Here is a 15,280-nt window from a genome sequence, read left to right on the forward strand (position 1 = left end):
TTGCAGGGGGGGGGTGTTTACCCAGCCTGTGTCCCCTGCTGTCCCCCTCCCGCTGTCCCCAAGCTGAGCAAACAGATGACGCGGGCGCAGGCGCCACGTGCTGCGACCCCACCCCGGCCCCCACCGGGGACCCAGGCGTCCGGCCCCACGGGGGACCCAGGCGTCCGGCCCCCACCCCGCTGCCCGGGGGCAGCCCAGTCCTCCCAGTTGCTCCAGTTCCCTGCCCAAAGTGGCAGCGTGACGCGTGTCCCCGCGGGATTGGGGGGGGGTGTCCTGCACACGCGTGTGCCCCTGCCCGTGCCAGGATCGTGCCCCCGCCCCGCGCAGCTGCTGCCCGTGGGCGGCAGGAATGCGGCAGCCGGTGGGGGGGACACGGCAGAGTGGCCGTGTCGCTCCCCCCGCTGCTCACGCGTGTGCGCACACATCACCCCCCACTCCGGTCCAGCCGTGTGTGCGCACACGCGTGAGGACCGCCCCGATGTCCCCCGAACCCACGCGTGGCTATGAGGGGGTGCAGCTCCTGCCCCCCCCGGCTGCTCCACCCGCGGCGTGGGCGGGGCTGGGCGGGGCAAAGGGTGGGGTGGTGGGCGGGGCGACGGGCGGAGAAGTGGGCGGGGCGAAGAGCGGGGCGATGAGCGGGGCGACGGGCGGGTAAGTGGGCGTGGCTTCCCGATGCATCACCCTCCTTTGGCCACGCCCATTTGCTAAGCACCGCCCATTTCTCTAAGCCCCGCCCCCTCCGCTGCTGCGGGGTCCGCGGGGGGACAGCGGGGATGCCGCGGGGGCGGGGAGCGATGTCCCACAGTCTGACCCCCCCCCCCCCATTACCGTGGGGTGGGGGGCACTAATCCCTGCCCGATGGCAACCCCCCTGAACCCCAAATTCCCAAATGGGTTCACCGCCCTGCCCCCCCGCCGCATCCCCCTATTCAGCACCCTGAATCACTGTGCGGGGTGTGTGTGTGGGGGGGGGTGTGTACGTATTTATTAACAGCAAACGGGGAGCAGCGGGGCGCCCAGCACCCCAGCGCCCATCACCGCCCCTCGGGGCTGGCCAGGCTGCCGTTGCGCTGGCGGGGGGTACCGGGCGGCTCCCCCCCCGCCGCCTCCTCCAGCGGCTGGTCCAGGCGGCTGGGGATGGACCAGTAGAGATGCGCGTCCCGGCGGGCGGCGGCGGCCGCCAGTTGGCGGGCGCTGCAGGCGGGGGTGGGCACCGGCACGGTGTGGTGGAACCCCCCGTAGTCCACCTCGTAGAATCCTTCCTCCAGGCTGAGCAGCGGCGTGAAACGGTGGCCCCACAGCACCTCGTCCGCCAGGTACGAGCTGCGGGCCTGGCACGTCATCCCTGCGCGGGGGGACAGCCCGGGACACCCGGCCCGGGGACGTGGGGACGTGGCGGGGTGACCCGTGGTAATGGGGTGGGTGGAGGGGGCTGTGATGCACCCGTGGTGTGGGGCACCCCAATATCTGCAGCACCCAGTGCATGCAGGACCCCATTCTGTACTGCACCCATTGTGTGGGGCACCCCAACATCTGCAGCACCCAGTGCATGCAGGACCCCATTCTGTACTGCACCCATTGTGTGGGGCACCCCAACATCTGCAGCACCCAGTGCATGCAGGACCCCAATCTGTGCTGCACCCATTGTGTGGGGCACCCCAATATCTGAAGCACCCAGTGCATGCAGGACCCCAATCTGTGCTGCACTCACTGTGTGGGGCACCCCAATATCTGCACCCCAATCTATGCTACATCTGTTGTGTGGGGCACCCCAATCTGTGCTGCACCTGTTGTGTGGGGCACCCCAATATCTGAAGCACCCACTTCATGCAGGACCCCAATCTGTGCTGCACCCATGGTGTGGGGCACCCCAATATCTGCACCCCAATCTGTGCTGCACCTGTTGTGTGGGGCACCCCAATGTCTGAAGCACCCACTGCATGCAGGACCCCAATCTGTGCTACACCCCTTTTGTGGTGCACCCCAAAATCTGCAGCACCCACTGCATGGGGTGCCCTGCTCCTGGCTGGGGGGGGGCTGGACTGCACCCCTGTGCACAGGGGCACCCCAATCCTGGCTGGGGGCATCTGTACAGCACCCAGTTGCATGAGACACCCCAGTGAGCAGGGGATGGACTAGGACATCAGGGGCTGTCACTGTCATCGGGACCCCCTCCCCACGCTCCTGGTGAAGGCTGCACCCCCCGCAATGGGCTTGTTCTGGTGGGGGGGACCCAGGCTGAGCTTGGGGGGGAGGGGGAATTTGGGGTCACGTCCCAGTAGGACGGGGCAGGAACACCCAGGGTTGAGATGTCCCCATGCAGGTGAGATGTCCCCTGTGAAGGTGAAGCATCCCTGTGGAGATAAGATGTCCCCAAGCACATCCCACCCCCCAAAACCACCACCGGCATCCCCGTTACCTGTGGCCTCCACCATCCCCTCGAGGATGACGACGATCTCGAAATCGTCCTTCTCCAGCTGGTGCCGCGAGACGTCCCAGAAGGGGCTGCGCTCGTCGATCTCGTGGCTGATGATGAGGGGAGAGACGAGGAAGAGCCGGTCGTCGCCCGTCTCGAAGCCCACGCTCAGGTCGGTCTGGTCCAGGGGGATGAACTCGCCCTCCTGCGTCTGCTTGGACTTGATGAGCTTGGCGCGGATGGACGCCTCCACGATGTGCGAGTCCCGCAGGTCGCCCACACGGAACATCAGGCAGAGCCGGTCGTCCCGCAGCGAGACCACGGCGTGGGACGAGAACACCAAGGTCTCGGCGCGCTTGTTGGGTTGGGAGATCTTCACGAACATGCAGCCCACCATGAAGGCGTTGACCATGGAGCCCAAGATGGCCTGGAGGAGCAGCAACACGATGCCCTCGGGACACTTGTCGGTGATGACGCGGTGGCCGTAGCCGATGGTGGTCTCTGTCTCGATGGAGAAGAGGAAGGCGGAGACGAAGCCGTTGAGGTTGTTGACGCAAGGCGTCCAAGCGTGGTCCTCCAGGTGCTCCAGGTCCCCCCGGCAATAGGCGATGAACCACCAGATGAGGCCGAAGAAGAGCCAGGTGACGGCGTAGGCCAGGATGAAGACGAGGAGGCTGAAGCGCCACTTGAGGTCCACCAGCGTGGTGAAGATGTCGGTGAGGTAGCGGTAAGTCTCCCGCACGTTCCCGTGTTGCACGTTGCACTTCCCGTCCTTCTCCACGTAACGCTGGCGCTTGCGGGCGCCGGCCCCCCGACGCTTGGGGGGGACAAGGGGGGGCTTGGTGTCCCCCGGGAGCCCCTCGGGGACCCCGCAGAAGGCGGCGTTGTCTTGCGCCATCACCCCTCAGCGCCTGTGGGGCAAGGAGAGGGTTAACGGTGCCGCTCGCCCCCTGCAAACTGGGGGGACTGGGAGGGGACAGTGGCGTCGGCTGGTGCGTGGGGGGGGGCTGTGCTGGTGAATTGGGGAGGGGGGGGTAAAATAAGGCAGAGGAGCGCGCGGGGGTGCTGAGCCCACGCGTGTGCACGCACCTGTACACACCTGCACACGCGTGTGCACACCTTGCATGCACAGCCCCCCCCTTGCACACACCCACGTGTGCACACCCACCCCCTCCACCTGTACCCCCCCCGCCCGGCCTGGGGGTCTTGTGCCCCCCACACCGTGGAGGACCACCCCCATTTCCACCCGGGTTCGTGGGGCCGAACGGAGGCGGGGGGGCGGGGCGCACCCTCCGCGCTCTGTGCTGGGGTTGGGGGGGGCCCTCCACGCAGGCCGGGCTCCCAGCACCCCCACCCGTGGAGGGGGGTCCCCGGTGCCCCCCCGTGCGCTGCGGCGGCGGGGCGTGCAGGGGGCTGTGGGGCGCAGGGGAAGCAGCAGGACCCCCCCCCGGGCTGTGTCGTGTCCCCCCCCCCGGCCCCGCACTCACCGCTCCCCCCGCGGCCGCCGCTCCCGCCGGGCCGCGCAGCCCCGGTGCGCTGCACACATGGCGCGGGGGGCGCAGCGGGGCCGCGCCGATCGCTCCCGGGCCCGCTGCCGGTGTCGGACCCGCTGCCGGTGCCGGCCCTGGTCCCGGAGCAGCCCCCCCGTTCCCGTTCCTGTTTCCCCCCCCCCCGCCGTTCCCTTGGCTGCGCTCCCGCCGTTCCCCGGCAACGGCTGCGCCCCGGGAGCGCGCGGCTAAAAATACCGACCAGCGCCCGCCCCCCCGGGCCGCCCGCCCCCGGGCCCCCCACCCGTGACCCCCCCACCCCCCCGGACCCTCACAAGTGACCCCCCGCCGGCGCGGTGCACACGCGTGGGACAGCACGCGTGGGACGGGGGTTCGCACACGCGTGTGCGGGACGCGGCGGGGGGGCGAACACCTGGGGACACCCGGGGGGGTCACGGGGGACAGGACTGAGGGGACACACGCGCGGGGCGCAGCGCGTGGGGGGGTGACACGGGACACATCGGGGTGGGAGCGGGATGTGCACACGCGTGTGACACTGAGCACGGTGCGGGGGGGACACGCGAGGTCCCACCCTCCCCGCTGGCCCAGACGATGCACAGGTGGCCACGACTGCCCCGCGCAGGCCGAGAGACCCCCGTCACTTGCCCAATGCCCCCCTCACTAGCCCAGACCCCCCCCATTTGCCCAATGCCCCCCTTCACTAGCCCAGACACCCCTCACTAGCCCAGCTCCCCCTCATTTGCCCAATGCCCTCTTCACTAGCCCAGACTCCCCTCGCTAGCCCAGTGCCCCCCTCACCAGCCCAGACCCCCTCATTAGCCCAGTTCTCTTCTCACTAGCCCAGGGCCCCCCTCACTAGCCAAGTGTGCCCCTCACTAGCCCCCCCCCCCCCACTAGCCCGGGCTCGGTGGTCACTAGCCACCCTCCGTCCTTTCCAGACCCTCCCCCGGTGCCGCCTCCGGGAGCCCCCGCTCAGCCCCGGCCCCCCCGGGCGAACAAAGGCGCTTTGTCCCTCGGCCCCGGGGAACCGGCCCCGGAACAGCGGGGCCTTGTGCGGGGGGGCCCGGAGCCGCGCCCCGCGCTGCCACGGACCCCACGGACCCCCCCGGCCCCACGGCCCCCCCGACCCCCCACGGCCAAGCGGCAGCGCCGGAGCTGTCGTTGTCCCCACAGGGATGCTGGGGGGGTCACTGTGCGTGTGTGGGTGGGTGGTGTTGTCCCCATAAGGATGCTCGGGGGGTGGGATGCAGCCGGGGGGGGCTCTGCCCGGTACCGGAGCCCGGGGGACCCCGCCCGGCCCCTCCCTGGTGCCGGTGGCTACGGGCGGGGTCCCCCGGCCTCCCCCGCCCCCCCCCCGCCCCGTGGCCGGTAACGTGACCCGGTGCGGACCGGCTCGTTTTCCACCCCATTAACCCCCGGCCCGCCCCCGGCGGCTCCTCCCCGGCCCGGGCCCCCTCCCCGGCCCCGCCAATCGGTGCCGGCCGGGCCCGGCGAGGCGGCCCGGGCCGGGGGGGGCAGCGGGGGGGCCTGTCCCGTCCCGCCGCCGCCGGCCCCGCCGAGCCATAAAGCCCATGGGGAGGCGGCGGTGGGGCTGAGCCAGCCGGGACCGGGACCCCGGGTCCTCCCCGAGCAAGGTAAGGGCGAGGGGGGGGCACCGGGGGTCCCCGTCCATCCCCGTCCCCTCCTGTCCCCTCTGGGGCACCTGCCAGAGTGGGATCGGTCCCCGGGTCCCTGCAGCCCCGTGGCTCCTGGTACTGGGACCCTGTAACCCTGTGTCCCCCACATCCCTGTGACCCCATAACCCCGTGTCCCCACATCTCCGCAGCTCCATATACCTCCACAACACGTCCCTGTGTCCCCGTGTCCCCATGTCCCCAAGTCCTCCTGTACACCATGTCCCCCTGTCACCCCATATCCGCATTCTGCACATCCCCATGTCCCTGCATCTCTCTGCCCCCATATCCCCAAGTCCCCATGTCACGTATCCCCATGTCACATATCCCCACATCCCTCTGTCCCCATGTCCCTGTATCCCCATGTCACATATCCCCATGTCCCCCTTGCTCCCTGTGGGTGTCCCCCATGGGGGGCTCAGGTTCCCAAGGATGGAGCGTTTCAAAGGCATTTGGGTGGAGGGGGCTGGAGTGTCCCTGTCACCTCCCGGGTCCCCACAGGGGGCAAGTGGGTCCCACCAGGCACTGGTGGCCCTGGCTGGGCCGTGGGTTAACCGGGCTGTGGGTTAACTGGGCTGCGGGTTAGTCACACCAGATTAACCAGGTTGTGGATTAGCAGGCTCACGGATTAGCCACACTGGGCAGTGGTTTATCCCAGGTGTGGTTTATCCCAGGTGTGGTTTATCCTGAGTGTGGCTTATCCCAGATGTGGGATATCCGGGCTGTGGGTTATCTGGGCTGTGGGTTATCCCAATTGTGGGTTACCTGGGGTCCAGGTTATCTCAGCTGCAGGGTAACCGGGCTGTGGGTTACCCATGGTGTGGGTTAACTGGGCTGTGGGTTACCCATGGTGTGGGTTAACCGGGCTGTGGGTTATCCCTGGTGTGGATTAACCAGGCTCTGAGCTCCCTGGGCTGCAGGTTAATAGGGCTGGGGGTTAATGAGGCTCTGGGTTAACGGGGCCGGTGGTTACCGATGCCACGGTGGCTTCTCCAGTGGCCACAGGAGCCTGTGGCCCCATGGGACGCGCTCAAAAAAGGGCCCAAATTGGCTGTTTTTCCCCCCAATCTGCAGCTTTGGCTGACGAGGGTTGGGCAGCGCTGGGGCGGACTACACAAAAATGGTCATTTGGCAGTGCCGCGGGTGCTGCTGGGGGGGACTGGGGGGTCCCCATTGCCCCCATGGCCGGGGGGGGTGGCAGCTCCTGCCCCCCGGCGTTTCCCGGCTGTGGGTGGCAGCGTGAAGGGCACAGGGACATGGGGACATGGGGACATTCATCCCCTGGGGGCACCAGCCCCGCATTTGGGCTCAAACCGCTTCGGCATAAATTGGGGGGTACGGGGAGGTACAAGGGGGGTCTGGTGGGGGGGGGACCCAGGCGTCCGGGGGGTGGGTGGCGGGGGGACCCCCATTGGGGGCTGCGCTGGCGGCGGGCGCGGGGCCCTGCATGCTAACGAGGGGCCTCGTCAAAGCGCCATTGTGCCCCGCCAGCTCCATTGAGGCCTCTGACAATGGCCCCACTGTCCCTGTCCCCCCCCCCCCCCCCCCACCACCCCGCGCGCCCGCCCCGCACCCCCAGCCCCACGGGACCTGCCCCACGGCGCCGTCCCCCCAAGACCCCGACCCACTGTGGGGATGGGGTCGCACCCCCCCCCCCATCACACACACCCCAGTTCCCAGTTGGCACCAGTACGGGGAGGCCGGCGCCCCAGTTTCGAGGTGGGGGGGACGCCCTGGCGGGGAGCCCGGCCATGGCTGGCACGGCGCGGCCACAGGCACGGCGCCCGCGCTGGTGGTGCCAGCGGGACGGGATGGGGGGGGACGTGTCCCTGTGTCCCCCCTGTCCCACCTGGACCCCCCAGGCGGGGACGGGCGCCCCCGTTTGCATCCAGTGTCCCCTGGGGGGGGAAACTGAGGCACGGGGGGTGAGGGGGGTTAATGGGTAACCGGTTCTGCCCGCGGGCACCGTCCCCGCGCCGGGAACAAGCGCTGGCTTGTCACAACCCGTGTCCCTGCATGGGAAGGGCACAGGGGCACGCAGCCCCCGAGGGGGACATTATGGGGTGCAGTGACCCCAAAAATGAGGAGGGGGCGGAGACCCCGGGAAGGGGGACTAAGGAGGCCCAGAGGAGCAGAAGGACCTTGGGGGTGCAGGGGCCACTGTGGCCCCCCGGTGACGATCTGGTGCCCGTTGCTGCTTGGTGTTGGGAGAGCTCTGGGGACACATGGTGGCTTTGGGGACATATGGTGGCTTTGGGGACATGGTGGCTCTGGGGACCCCCGGCAGCTCAGCTGGGATGTGGCAGGTCCGTGTCCCCGGTGTCACTGTCCCCTCCTCAGGGCATTTCACCAGGAGGGGACGTGGCACAGGCGGGACGGTGGCAGTGCCACCCACGTTCCCCCGGCTTTGGCAAGGGCAGGGACACCGGGCTCCAAGGAGACCCCCCAGGGTGCCACCGTGTCCCCGTGTCCCCGGCACGCTGCCGTGGCGGAAGCCGCGGTGGGGCCAAAGGCTGGCGGGGGCTGAAAGGGCCTTTCTGTGCCGCCGGGGCTGGCAGGGGACAGGGACGGGGACAGGGACGGGGACGGAAACGCGCCTGGCGCCGCCACCAGCCCTTTGTCCCCGTCACCTCCCATTCATCCCCCTTCCTCTTCCTCCTGCCCGGCCAGGACACCTGGGTCCCCTCCACAGGACGGGAGGGCTGCCAGGGGACAGAGGGGACATCCGTCCTCTCCTTCTGTCCGTCTGTCACCATCTGTATTCTCACCCATTGCTCCTCTACGACTGTCCATCCTTCTGTCCATCTGTGTCCTCCATCCATCCCTCTTCTCCTTCCTTCTTCTCCATCCGTCATCCATCATCCATCTTCTCCATCCATTCGTTCATCCGCATTCTCCGTTTTCCTTCTCCCTCTTCATCCATCCATCCTCTTCATCCATCCATCCTCTTCATCCATCCATCCTCTTCATCCATCCATCTTCTCCTTCCCTCTTCATCCATCCATCCTCTTCATCCATCCATCTTCTCCCTCCCTCCTCTCCATCCATCATCCACTTCTCCATCCATTCGTCCATCCATCTTCTTCCTCCTCTTCATCCCTCCATCATCCATCTGTACGTGTTCTCCATCCATCCATCCATCCATCCATCCATCCATCCATCCATCCTCTTCTCCACCTTCTTCTTCCTCTTCTCCATCCATCACCCACCCGTCCATCTTCTCCATCTGTCAGTCTCCCCTCTTCCCTCCACCCCCTTACTCAACACTCCCCCCATCACCTCCTGACTCGCCTTGTCCCCTCCTGACCCCCTTGTCCCCTCGTCCCCAGATGACGTCGGCCACCAAGGTTTACTACAGCCAGACCACGCAGACCGAGGGCCGCCCGCTGATGGGGCTGCGCCGGCGCCGGGTGCTCACCAAGGACGGGCGCAGCAACGTGCGCATGGAGCACATCGCCGACAAGCGCTTCCTCTACCTCAAGGACCTCTGGACCACCTTCATCGACATGCAGTGGCGCTACAAGCTGCTCCTCTTCTCCGCCACCTTCGCCGGCACCTGGTTCGCCTTCGGCGTCGTCTGGTACCTGGTGGCCGTGGCCCACGGGGACCTGCTGGAGTTTGAGCCGCCGGCCAACCACACGCCGTGCGTCATGCAGGTGCACACGCTCACCGGAGCCTTCCTCTTCTCCTTGGAGTCCCAGACCACCATCGGCTACGGCTTCCGCTACATCAGCGAGGAGTGTCCGTTGGCCATCGTGCTGCTCATCGCCCAGCTGGTCCTCACCACCATCCTGGAGATCTTCATCACCGGCACCTTCTTGGCGAAGATCGCCCGGCCTAAGAAACGCGCCGAGACCATCAAGTTCAGCCAGAACGCCGTGGTGGCCCAACACGAGGGCAAGACCTGCTTGATGGTGCGCGTGGCCAACATGCGCAAGAGCCTCCTCATCGGCTGCCAGGTCACCGGGAAGCTCCTACGGCCCCACCTCACCAAGGAAGGCGAGAACCTGCGGCTCAACCAACTCAACGTGGACTTCCAGGTGGACACGTCCTCCGACAGCCCCTTCCTCATCCTGCCCCTCACCTTCTACCACGTGCTGGACGACGCCAGCCCGTTCCGCGACGTGGCCCTTCGCGCGGGGGACGGGGACTTCGAGCTGGTGGTGATCCTGAGCGGCACGGTGGAGTCCACCAGCGCCACGTGCCAGGTGCGCACGTCCTACCTGCCCGAGGAGATCCTGTGGGGTTACGAGTTCAGCCCGGCCATCTCGCTCTCGGCCAGCGGCAAGTACGTGGCCGATTTCAGCCTGTTCGACCGCGTGGTGCAGGTGGCGGCGCCGTGTCCCCAACGCGGGGGCGGCCGCCTCGGGGACCCCGAGAAGGTGAAGCTGGAGGAGTCGCTGCGGGAGGCGGGTGACAGGGAGGGGACGGCGCTGAGCGTGCGCATCAGCAACGTCTGAGGCGACGGGGGATGCTGGGCACAGAGGGGACAATGGCCCCGGAGGTGTCACCAGCCCCGGAGGTGCCACCAGCACCCCCCCCCAGGTGCCACTAGCCAGTAGATGCCACCAGCCCTGGAGGTGTCACCAGCCCTGGAAGTGCGGCCAGCCCTTAATGTCACCAGCCCCCCAGGTGTCATCAGCTCTGGAGGTGTCACCAGCCCTTAATGGCACCAGCTCTGGAGGTGGCACCAGCCTCCCCCCAGGTGCCACTAGCCACTAGATGCCACCAGCCCTGAAGGTGTCACCAGCCCTGGAGGTGCGGCCAGCCCTTAGTGTCACCAGCTCTGGAGGTGTCACCAGCCCTTAATGCCACCAGCTCTGGAGGAGTCATCAGCCCCCAGGTGCCACCAGCTCTGGAAGTGCCACCAGCCCTTAATGCCACCAGTTCTGGAGGTGCCACCAGCTCTGGAGGTGTCACCAGCCCTTAATGCCACCAGCTCTGGAAGTGCCACCAGCTCTTGATGCCACCAACTCTGGAGGTGTCACCAGCCCTTAGTGCCACCAGCTCTGGAGGTGTCACCAGTCCCCCAGGTGCCACCAGCCCTTAATGTCACCAGTTCTGGGGGTGTCACTAGTGTTGAAGATGCCACCAGCACTGGAGGTGTCACAAGTCCTCAAGGTGCCACCAGCCCTTAATGCCACCAGCCCTGGAGATGTCACTGACTCACCGCCCCCATCCCGTCCCCTCATGGGCCCTTTTGCCCCCCAAAACTCCCCCCAGGCTGGACCCTCCCCCCTGCGCTGACCCCCCTGCTCCAGGTCAGGGTTGGGGACACATCCCAGGGTTGGGGACACAAGCCGGGGCTGGGGACGCACCCCAGGGTGTCACCGATAATCGGACGCGGCGCCGTGTCCCCCCAGGCCGGGTGCCCCCCCGGCCCCATCACTGCTGCTAACGTAGAGCTCTGCTAATTAACCGCGGCCCCCCCGCGCCGACACCCCATATACATTATATATATATATATATATATAGCACCACTAATCGTATGTACAGACCAGGGGGGGCCGTTTCCTCCCCACACAGACTGTCCCACCCCCCTCCTGGATCTTCGATTTAGGGGGGGGAAAGGTAAAGCGGTTACTAAATAAAGGTGATGTTGACCGTGGGGGGCTGCGTGTCACCCCCATGTCCCCAGGGTCCCCCACCCGTGTCCCCCCCCCCCCGAACAGACACCGCTCAGTACAAGGACACGGTTTATTTCCAGCAGCTGCTGCCCCCCAGTACAGGGGGGCAACTGGGACCAGTAGGACCCAGGATGGCTGGGGAGGGGGGTAGGGTGACACCAACCCCCCCCCCCCCCCAGACCTGTCCCCCCACTTGGGGACATGGTGACGTCCCCAAGCGCGGGGTCACAACCCATGTCCTGCTGGGGAGGGGACAGGACGGGGGGGGAACATGCGACCCCCCCCAAAAAATAAACCCCTGAGGGGCTGCGAAGGCACCGGCTGAGACTTAAAAAAATAATCGTTAAAATGGGGGAAACGGGGACGTGGGGACAGAATTGGGGACATTTACACGGGGTGGGGGTCACACCAAGAAGGACGACGTCTGCTTGAACTCGCCCTGCGGGGACAAAGGTGACATTAATGGGGGACACGGGTTGGCTGTGCCACTGTCCCCAGGGAAAGCAGGACGGGGACATTGGGGACAAGGGACGCTGGGGATGGGGTGGCACCTGCCAGCCCAGGGGGACACTGGGGTCACCCCTTTGGGATCCGTGGGGAAGGGGAGGTGACACCGCGGGGAGGGGACACCGCGGGGAGGGGACACCGTCCCAGCCCGTACTCACGTCGCTGCGCTGCGAGGGTTGGCTGTAAATCACCTTCTTGCTGCCGGTGCTGCGGAAAACAACGCGTCAGGACACGCAAACACTGTCCCCGTGTCCCCACCCCAGCACCTGGGGACACCCCAGGCACCGTCCCAGCCTGGGGGGGGACACAGAGGGGGACAAAGCCCCCCCTGTCCCCGCTGGAGGAGGAAGAGGCAGCAGCGCGATGGCGTCACTTACTCTTTTCTCTCTGAAACAAAAGGAACAAAATGGGTTTTTTTGGGGTGTGGGGGGTTTGGGGGTCCCGGGGGGGTCTGGGGGGGTCACTCACTGCTGAAGAAGCCGCGGCTGTAGGCGAACCAGATGCCAAAGGCCGCCAGGCCCAGCACCATCAGCAGCACCACGACGGCCGCCACGATGCCGCCCACGTTGACCTCGCCTGGAAAAGGGGGACACTGGGGACATTGGGGACAACACCGGGGGGGGGGGGCCCAACCCCCCGTGCCTGAGCCAGCCCCCCAGCAACAAAGCAGATCCCACTTCAGGGCGAGGCGCCCAGTTTAACCCCCTCACCCCCAAAGCACCAACGCAGGGTTTGTTAATTAAACATCACCGTTAATTAACTTGGGAGGGCCAAGGGCGGGCAGAGCCCAGCGCAGCCCCACAACGGGGGGGACACACGTGTCACCCGCTGTCCCCCCCGTCCCTTACTGGCTTCCATGCGGATGGCGCTGGATTTCTGGGGGGGCCCCACGTTGTTGGTGGCCTCGCAATGATACTCCCCGCTGTCAAAGGCGCTGAGGGGCTCGAACACCTGCGGGAAGGGGGGGTGAGCGCAAGCTGGGGGGGTCCCCAGGTTGGTGTCCCCCGCAATGTCACCCCCTGGCGCTCACCAGCTCTCCGGTGGCGGAGTCCAGGCTGTAGGATGAATTGCGGAAGGTGGGGCTGGATTTGGGGTCCGAGGGCATCACCATCCCGTCCTTGTACCAGCGGAACGTTGGGGGGGGGGACCCCTCGGTCTCGCTGCAGCGCAGGACGGTCCGGCTGCCGATGGTGGCCGAGCTGGGGACACGGGCCACCGGCGTGGACGGCGGCACTGCGGGACAGGGCGCCGGTGAGCCCCCCCGGCCAACCGGCCGGCCCACGCCGCGGCGGGGACAACGGGGACAAGGCCACCCGGGGAGGGACACACCTTGGACGATGAGGTTGACCTCGGACTTGGCGATCTGGCTGCCGGACCCCACCACCTCGCAGATGTAGCGGCCGGTGTCCTCGCGTGTCACCGCGCTCAGCTGGATGCTGGTGGGCGAGAACGTCACCCGCTCCCGGTACGGCTCTGCGGGGACAAGGGGACGTGGCGCTGGGACATGGTGGGGACAAACAGGGGACACCGTGGGGATGGGGGGGGTGTACCTGTCAGCTCCCCCCCGTAGTAGAAGAGCACGAGCGTGGAGCCTTTTTGGAACTTCCACTCGATGCGGGGGTTGCCCCAGCTGGACTTAAATGCTGAGCAGGGGATGTTGGCGGCTGTGGGGACAGGGACACTGTGGTTGGGGACACCCCCAAGCGGGACCCCCCACTGGCAGCCCCGGGGGACAGGGGACAGTCACTCACTCTGATGCTCAGGGACTTCTTTGGTCTCAGAGGTGACCTGAGCTCCCGCCAGGGCCACTGTGGGGGGGAAAGGACACGGTGAGAGACGCCGGTGACAAGATTTGGGGCGCCGGGGGGGGCAGCGGGAGCCCCGAGGTGACGCTCGTGCCGCGTGGTGCGTCACGGCGGCGAGAGCCGGAAAATCCCGTCCTGCCGCTCCCGCCACCGTCACCGTCACGTTCCCCCCGCCCTGCCCCGTTCCTCCCGGTTTCACAACGCGCCGCGCACGTGACACCCCCCGCGTCCCCACGGGTTGTCACCGTGGCCCCGGGGCCGGTGACCGGGTGGTGGCCTCGTCCCCAAGCCACCCGCACATTCGCACCCCGAAACGCCACCGAGAGAAACCTGGGCGGGTGTCAGCGGAAAAGAGCGATTTTGGGGTGAAATGAGGGGGAAACGGGGTGTCTGGTGTCCCCAGGCATAGGGTCTGGCACCGCTCCCCAGCGCCGGTGACACGGTGACAGCCAGGACCCCCCTGACCCCTTGGGACAAGGGTTTGGGGGATTTGGGGCAGATGCAGTAGGAGGTGACACCTCAAACCGCAGGGAGGTGACACCCCCAGCCCCAGGGAGGTGACACCCCCAGCCCCAGGGAGGTGACACCCCCAGCCCCCAGGGACCATCACATGGGTCCCCATTGTGGGTGGAAATCAGGCAGGATGGGGTTAATCCCAAACCCGGGACTATCCCAGCACAATAGAAGGGAAGTGACAATGGGGACAGGAAAGCCACCACCGTCACTTTGGCCTTTGGGAGCGTCGGCGACACCGGCTACTCATTAACCCAGGGCGGGGGAGACACGGCCCGACAGCGGCCCCGGGGCAGCGGGACGGGGACACCGGGGACACCGGGGACACCGGGACGGGACCAGCCCAGCAAACCCGCCAGCCCGGCCGGGATGTTTTGGCCTCACCCGGTTTCCGGCCCCGGGAAGTGCGGCCGGATCCGCTCCCCGCGCCCGGTCCCTCCCCCCGGTGCCCCGAACCCCCCCCCCACCCGGTACCGGGAGTCGGTAACGGGCTCGGCGGCACCGGCACAACCCCCGCCCGGGTGGCGAAGCTCTTGTGCACCCACAAAAACAACCGTAAACCGGGAGCGGCCACGGGACCGCATGTGGGTTCGGTGCTAACGGGGCTCCCCAGTGCGGGCGGGCGGGCGCCGCCGGGTTATTAATAGCCCGTTATCGCGGTGAGCGGCGGCACCGGGGCCCCGCCGTGACCGCCCCCCCGCGGGACCCCCGGGGACGGCGTTGGCACCGGGGACCCGCCGCCGGTACCGGGAACGCGCCGCCGTCCCGGGACGCCAACCCCGCCCCTGGCGGTAACGCCGCCACGCCCCGGTTACCGGCACAGCGCCGGTCACCGGCACCACCCCGGGGGAACCCCCGCCGCTTCCCCGGTACCCGCGGCGCCCCACGCACGGGCCATTGTTCGGGCACCGCGTGGCCGGTCGCAACCCCGCCCTTCCCGGGGACTCACCGGCCGCCGCAGCGAGCAGCAGCCGCAGGGTCCGGGCCCGGGCCCCGGGGCCGCCCCGCCGCGCCGCTCCCGCCATGGCCGCCGCCGCCGCCGCACTGCGCGACCCGCCCGCTCCAGGTGCGGTCCCGCCCAGGTAGGCCCCGCCCAGCGGGACCGCCCCCCTTGGGGCCGGGCCAACCCGGCTACGCCCCTCCGCCAGGTGCTAGAAAACCCCGCCCCTCCCTCGGCTCCATTGGCCGCAGCGGCTGTCTCGCCAAGGAGAGACCACACCCCTCTGCAGTGA

At 67.8% G+C, this 15,280-nt stretch overlaps 3 protein-coding genes across 6 annotated transcripts; 1 reads left to right on the forward strand and 2 right to left on the reverse strand.

Annotated features, from left to right (window-relative positions):
* Nucleotides 1-979: 979 nt before the first annotated feature.
* Nucleotides 980-9,151, reverse strand: KCNJ9 (potassium inwardly rectifying channel subfamily J member 9). Of its 3 annotated transcripts, none has more exons than XM_082073074.1 (3): nt 9,015-9,151; nt 2,419-3,326; nt 980-1,344 (listed from the first exon to the last, which is right to left on the reverse strand). In XM_082073074.1, exons 2-3 carry the CDS (start codon nt 3,311-3,313, stop codon nt 1,034-1,036), a joined length of 1,206 nt encoding a protein of 401 aa, XP_081929200.1. In that variant the 5' UTR covers nt 3,314-3,326; nt 9,015-9,151; the 3' UTR covers nt 980-1,033. The 3 variants fall into 3 exon arrangements, with proteins under 3 accessions (XP_081929200.1, XP_081929199.1, XP_081929201.1); XM_082073073.1 differs by lacking the exon at nt 9,015-9,151 and adding an exon at nt 3,903-4,079; XM_082073075.1 differs by lacking the exons at nt 980-1,344; nt 9,015-9,151 and adding exons at nt 1,390-2,334; nt 3,903-4,079.
* Nucleotides 8,926-10,126, forward strand: KCNJ10 (potassium inwardly rectifying channel subfamily J member 10; the record flags this gene model as incomplete). Its single annotated transcript, XM_082073076.1, has 1 exon — nt 8,926-10,126. The coding sequence occupies one exon, from the start codon at nt 8,926-8,928 to the stop codon at nt 10,054-10,056; it is 1,131 nt and encodes a 376-aa protein (XP_081929202.1). The 3' UTR covers nt 10,057-10,126.
* Nucleotides 10,127-11,279: 1,153 nt separating this feature from the next.
* On the reverse strand, nt 11,280-15,161 carry F11R (F11 receptor). Of its 2 annotated transcripts, none has more exons than XR_014186064.1 (9): nt 14,998-15,159; nt 13,482-13,538; nt 13,281-13,394; nt 13,060-13,203; nt 12,761-12,963; nt 12,579-12,681; nt 12,199-12,306; nt 11,889-12,117; nt 11,280-11,662 (listed from the first exon to the last, which is right to left on the reverse strand). XR_014186064.1 is itself a non-coding variant. In XM_082073135.1 (9 exons), the coding sequence occupies exons 1-9, from the start codon at nt 15,071-15,073 to the stop codon at nt 11,627-11,629; spliced, it is 894 nt and encodes a 297-aa protein (XP_081929261.1). In that variant the 5' UTR covers nt 15,074-15,161; the 3' UTR covers nt 11,280-11,626. The 2 variants fall into 2 exon arrangements, 1 of the variants encoding a protein (XP_081929261.1); XM_082073135.1 differs by having other exon boundaries at nt 11,889-11,937; nt 12,195-12,306; nt 14,998-15,161.
* Between the last annotated feature and the right edge of the window lie 119 nt (nt 15,162-15,280).

The sequence above is a fragment of the Streptopelia decaocto genome (genome assembly GCF_964273445.1).
Source record: "Streptopelia decaocto genome assembly, chromosome: 26".
Taxonomy (NCBI): Eukaryota; Metazoa; Chordata; class Aves; order Columbiformes; family Columbidae; genus Streptopelia; species Streptopelia decaocto.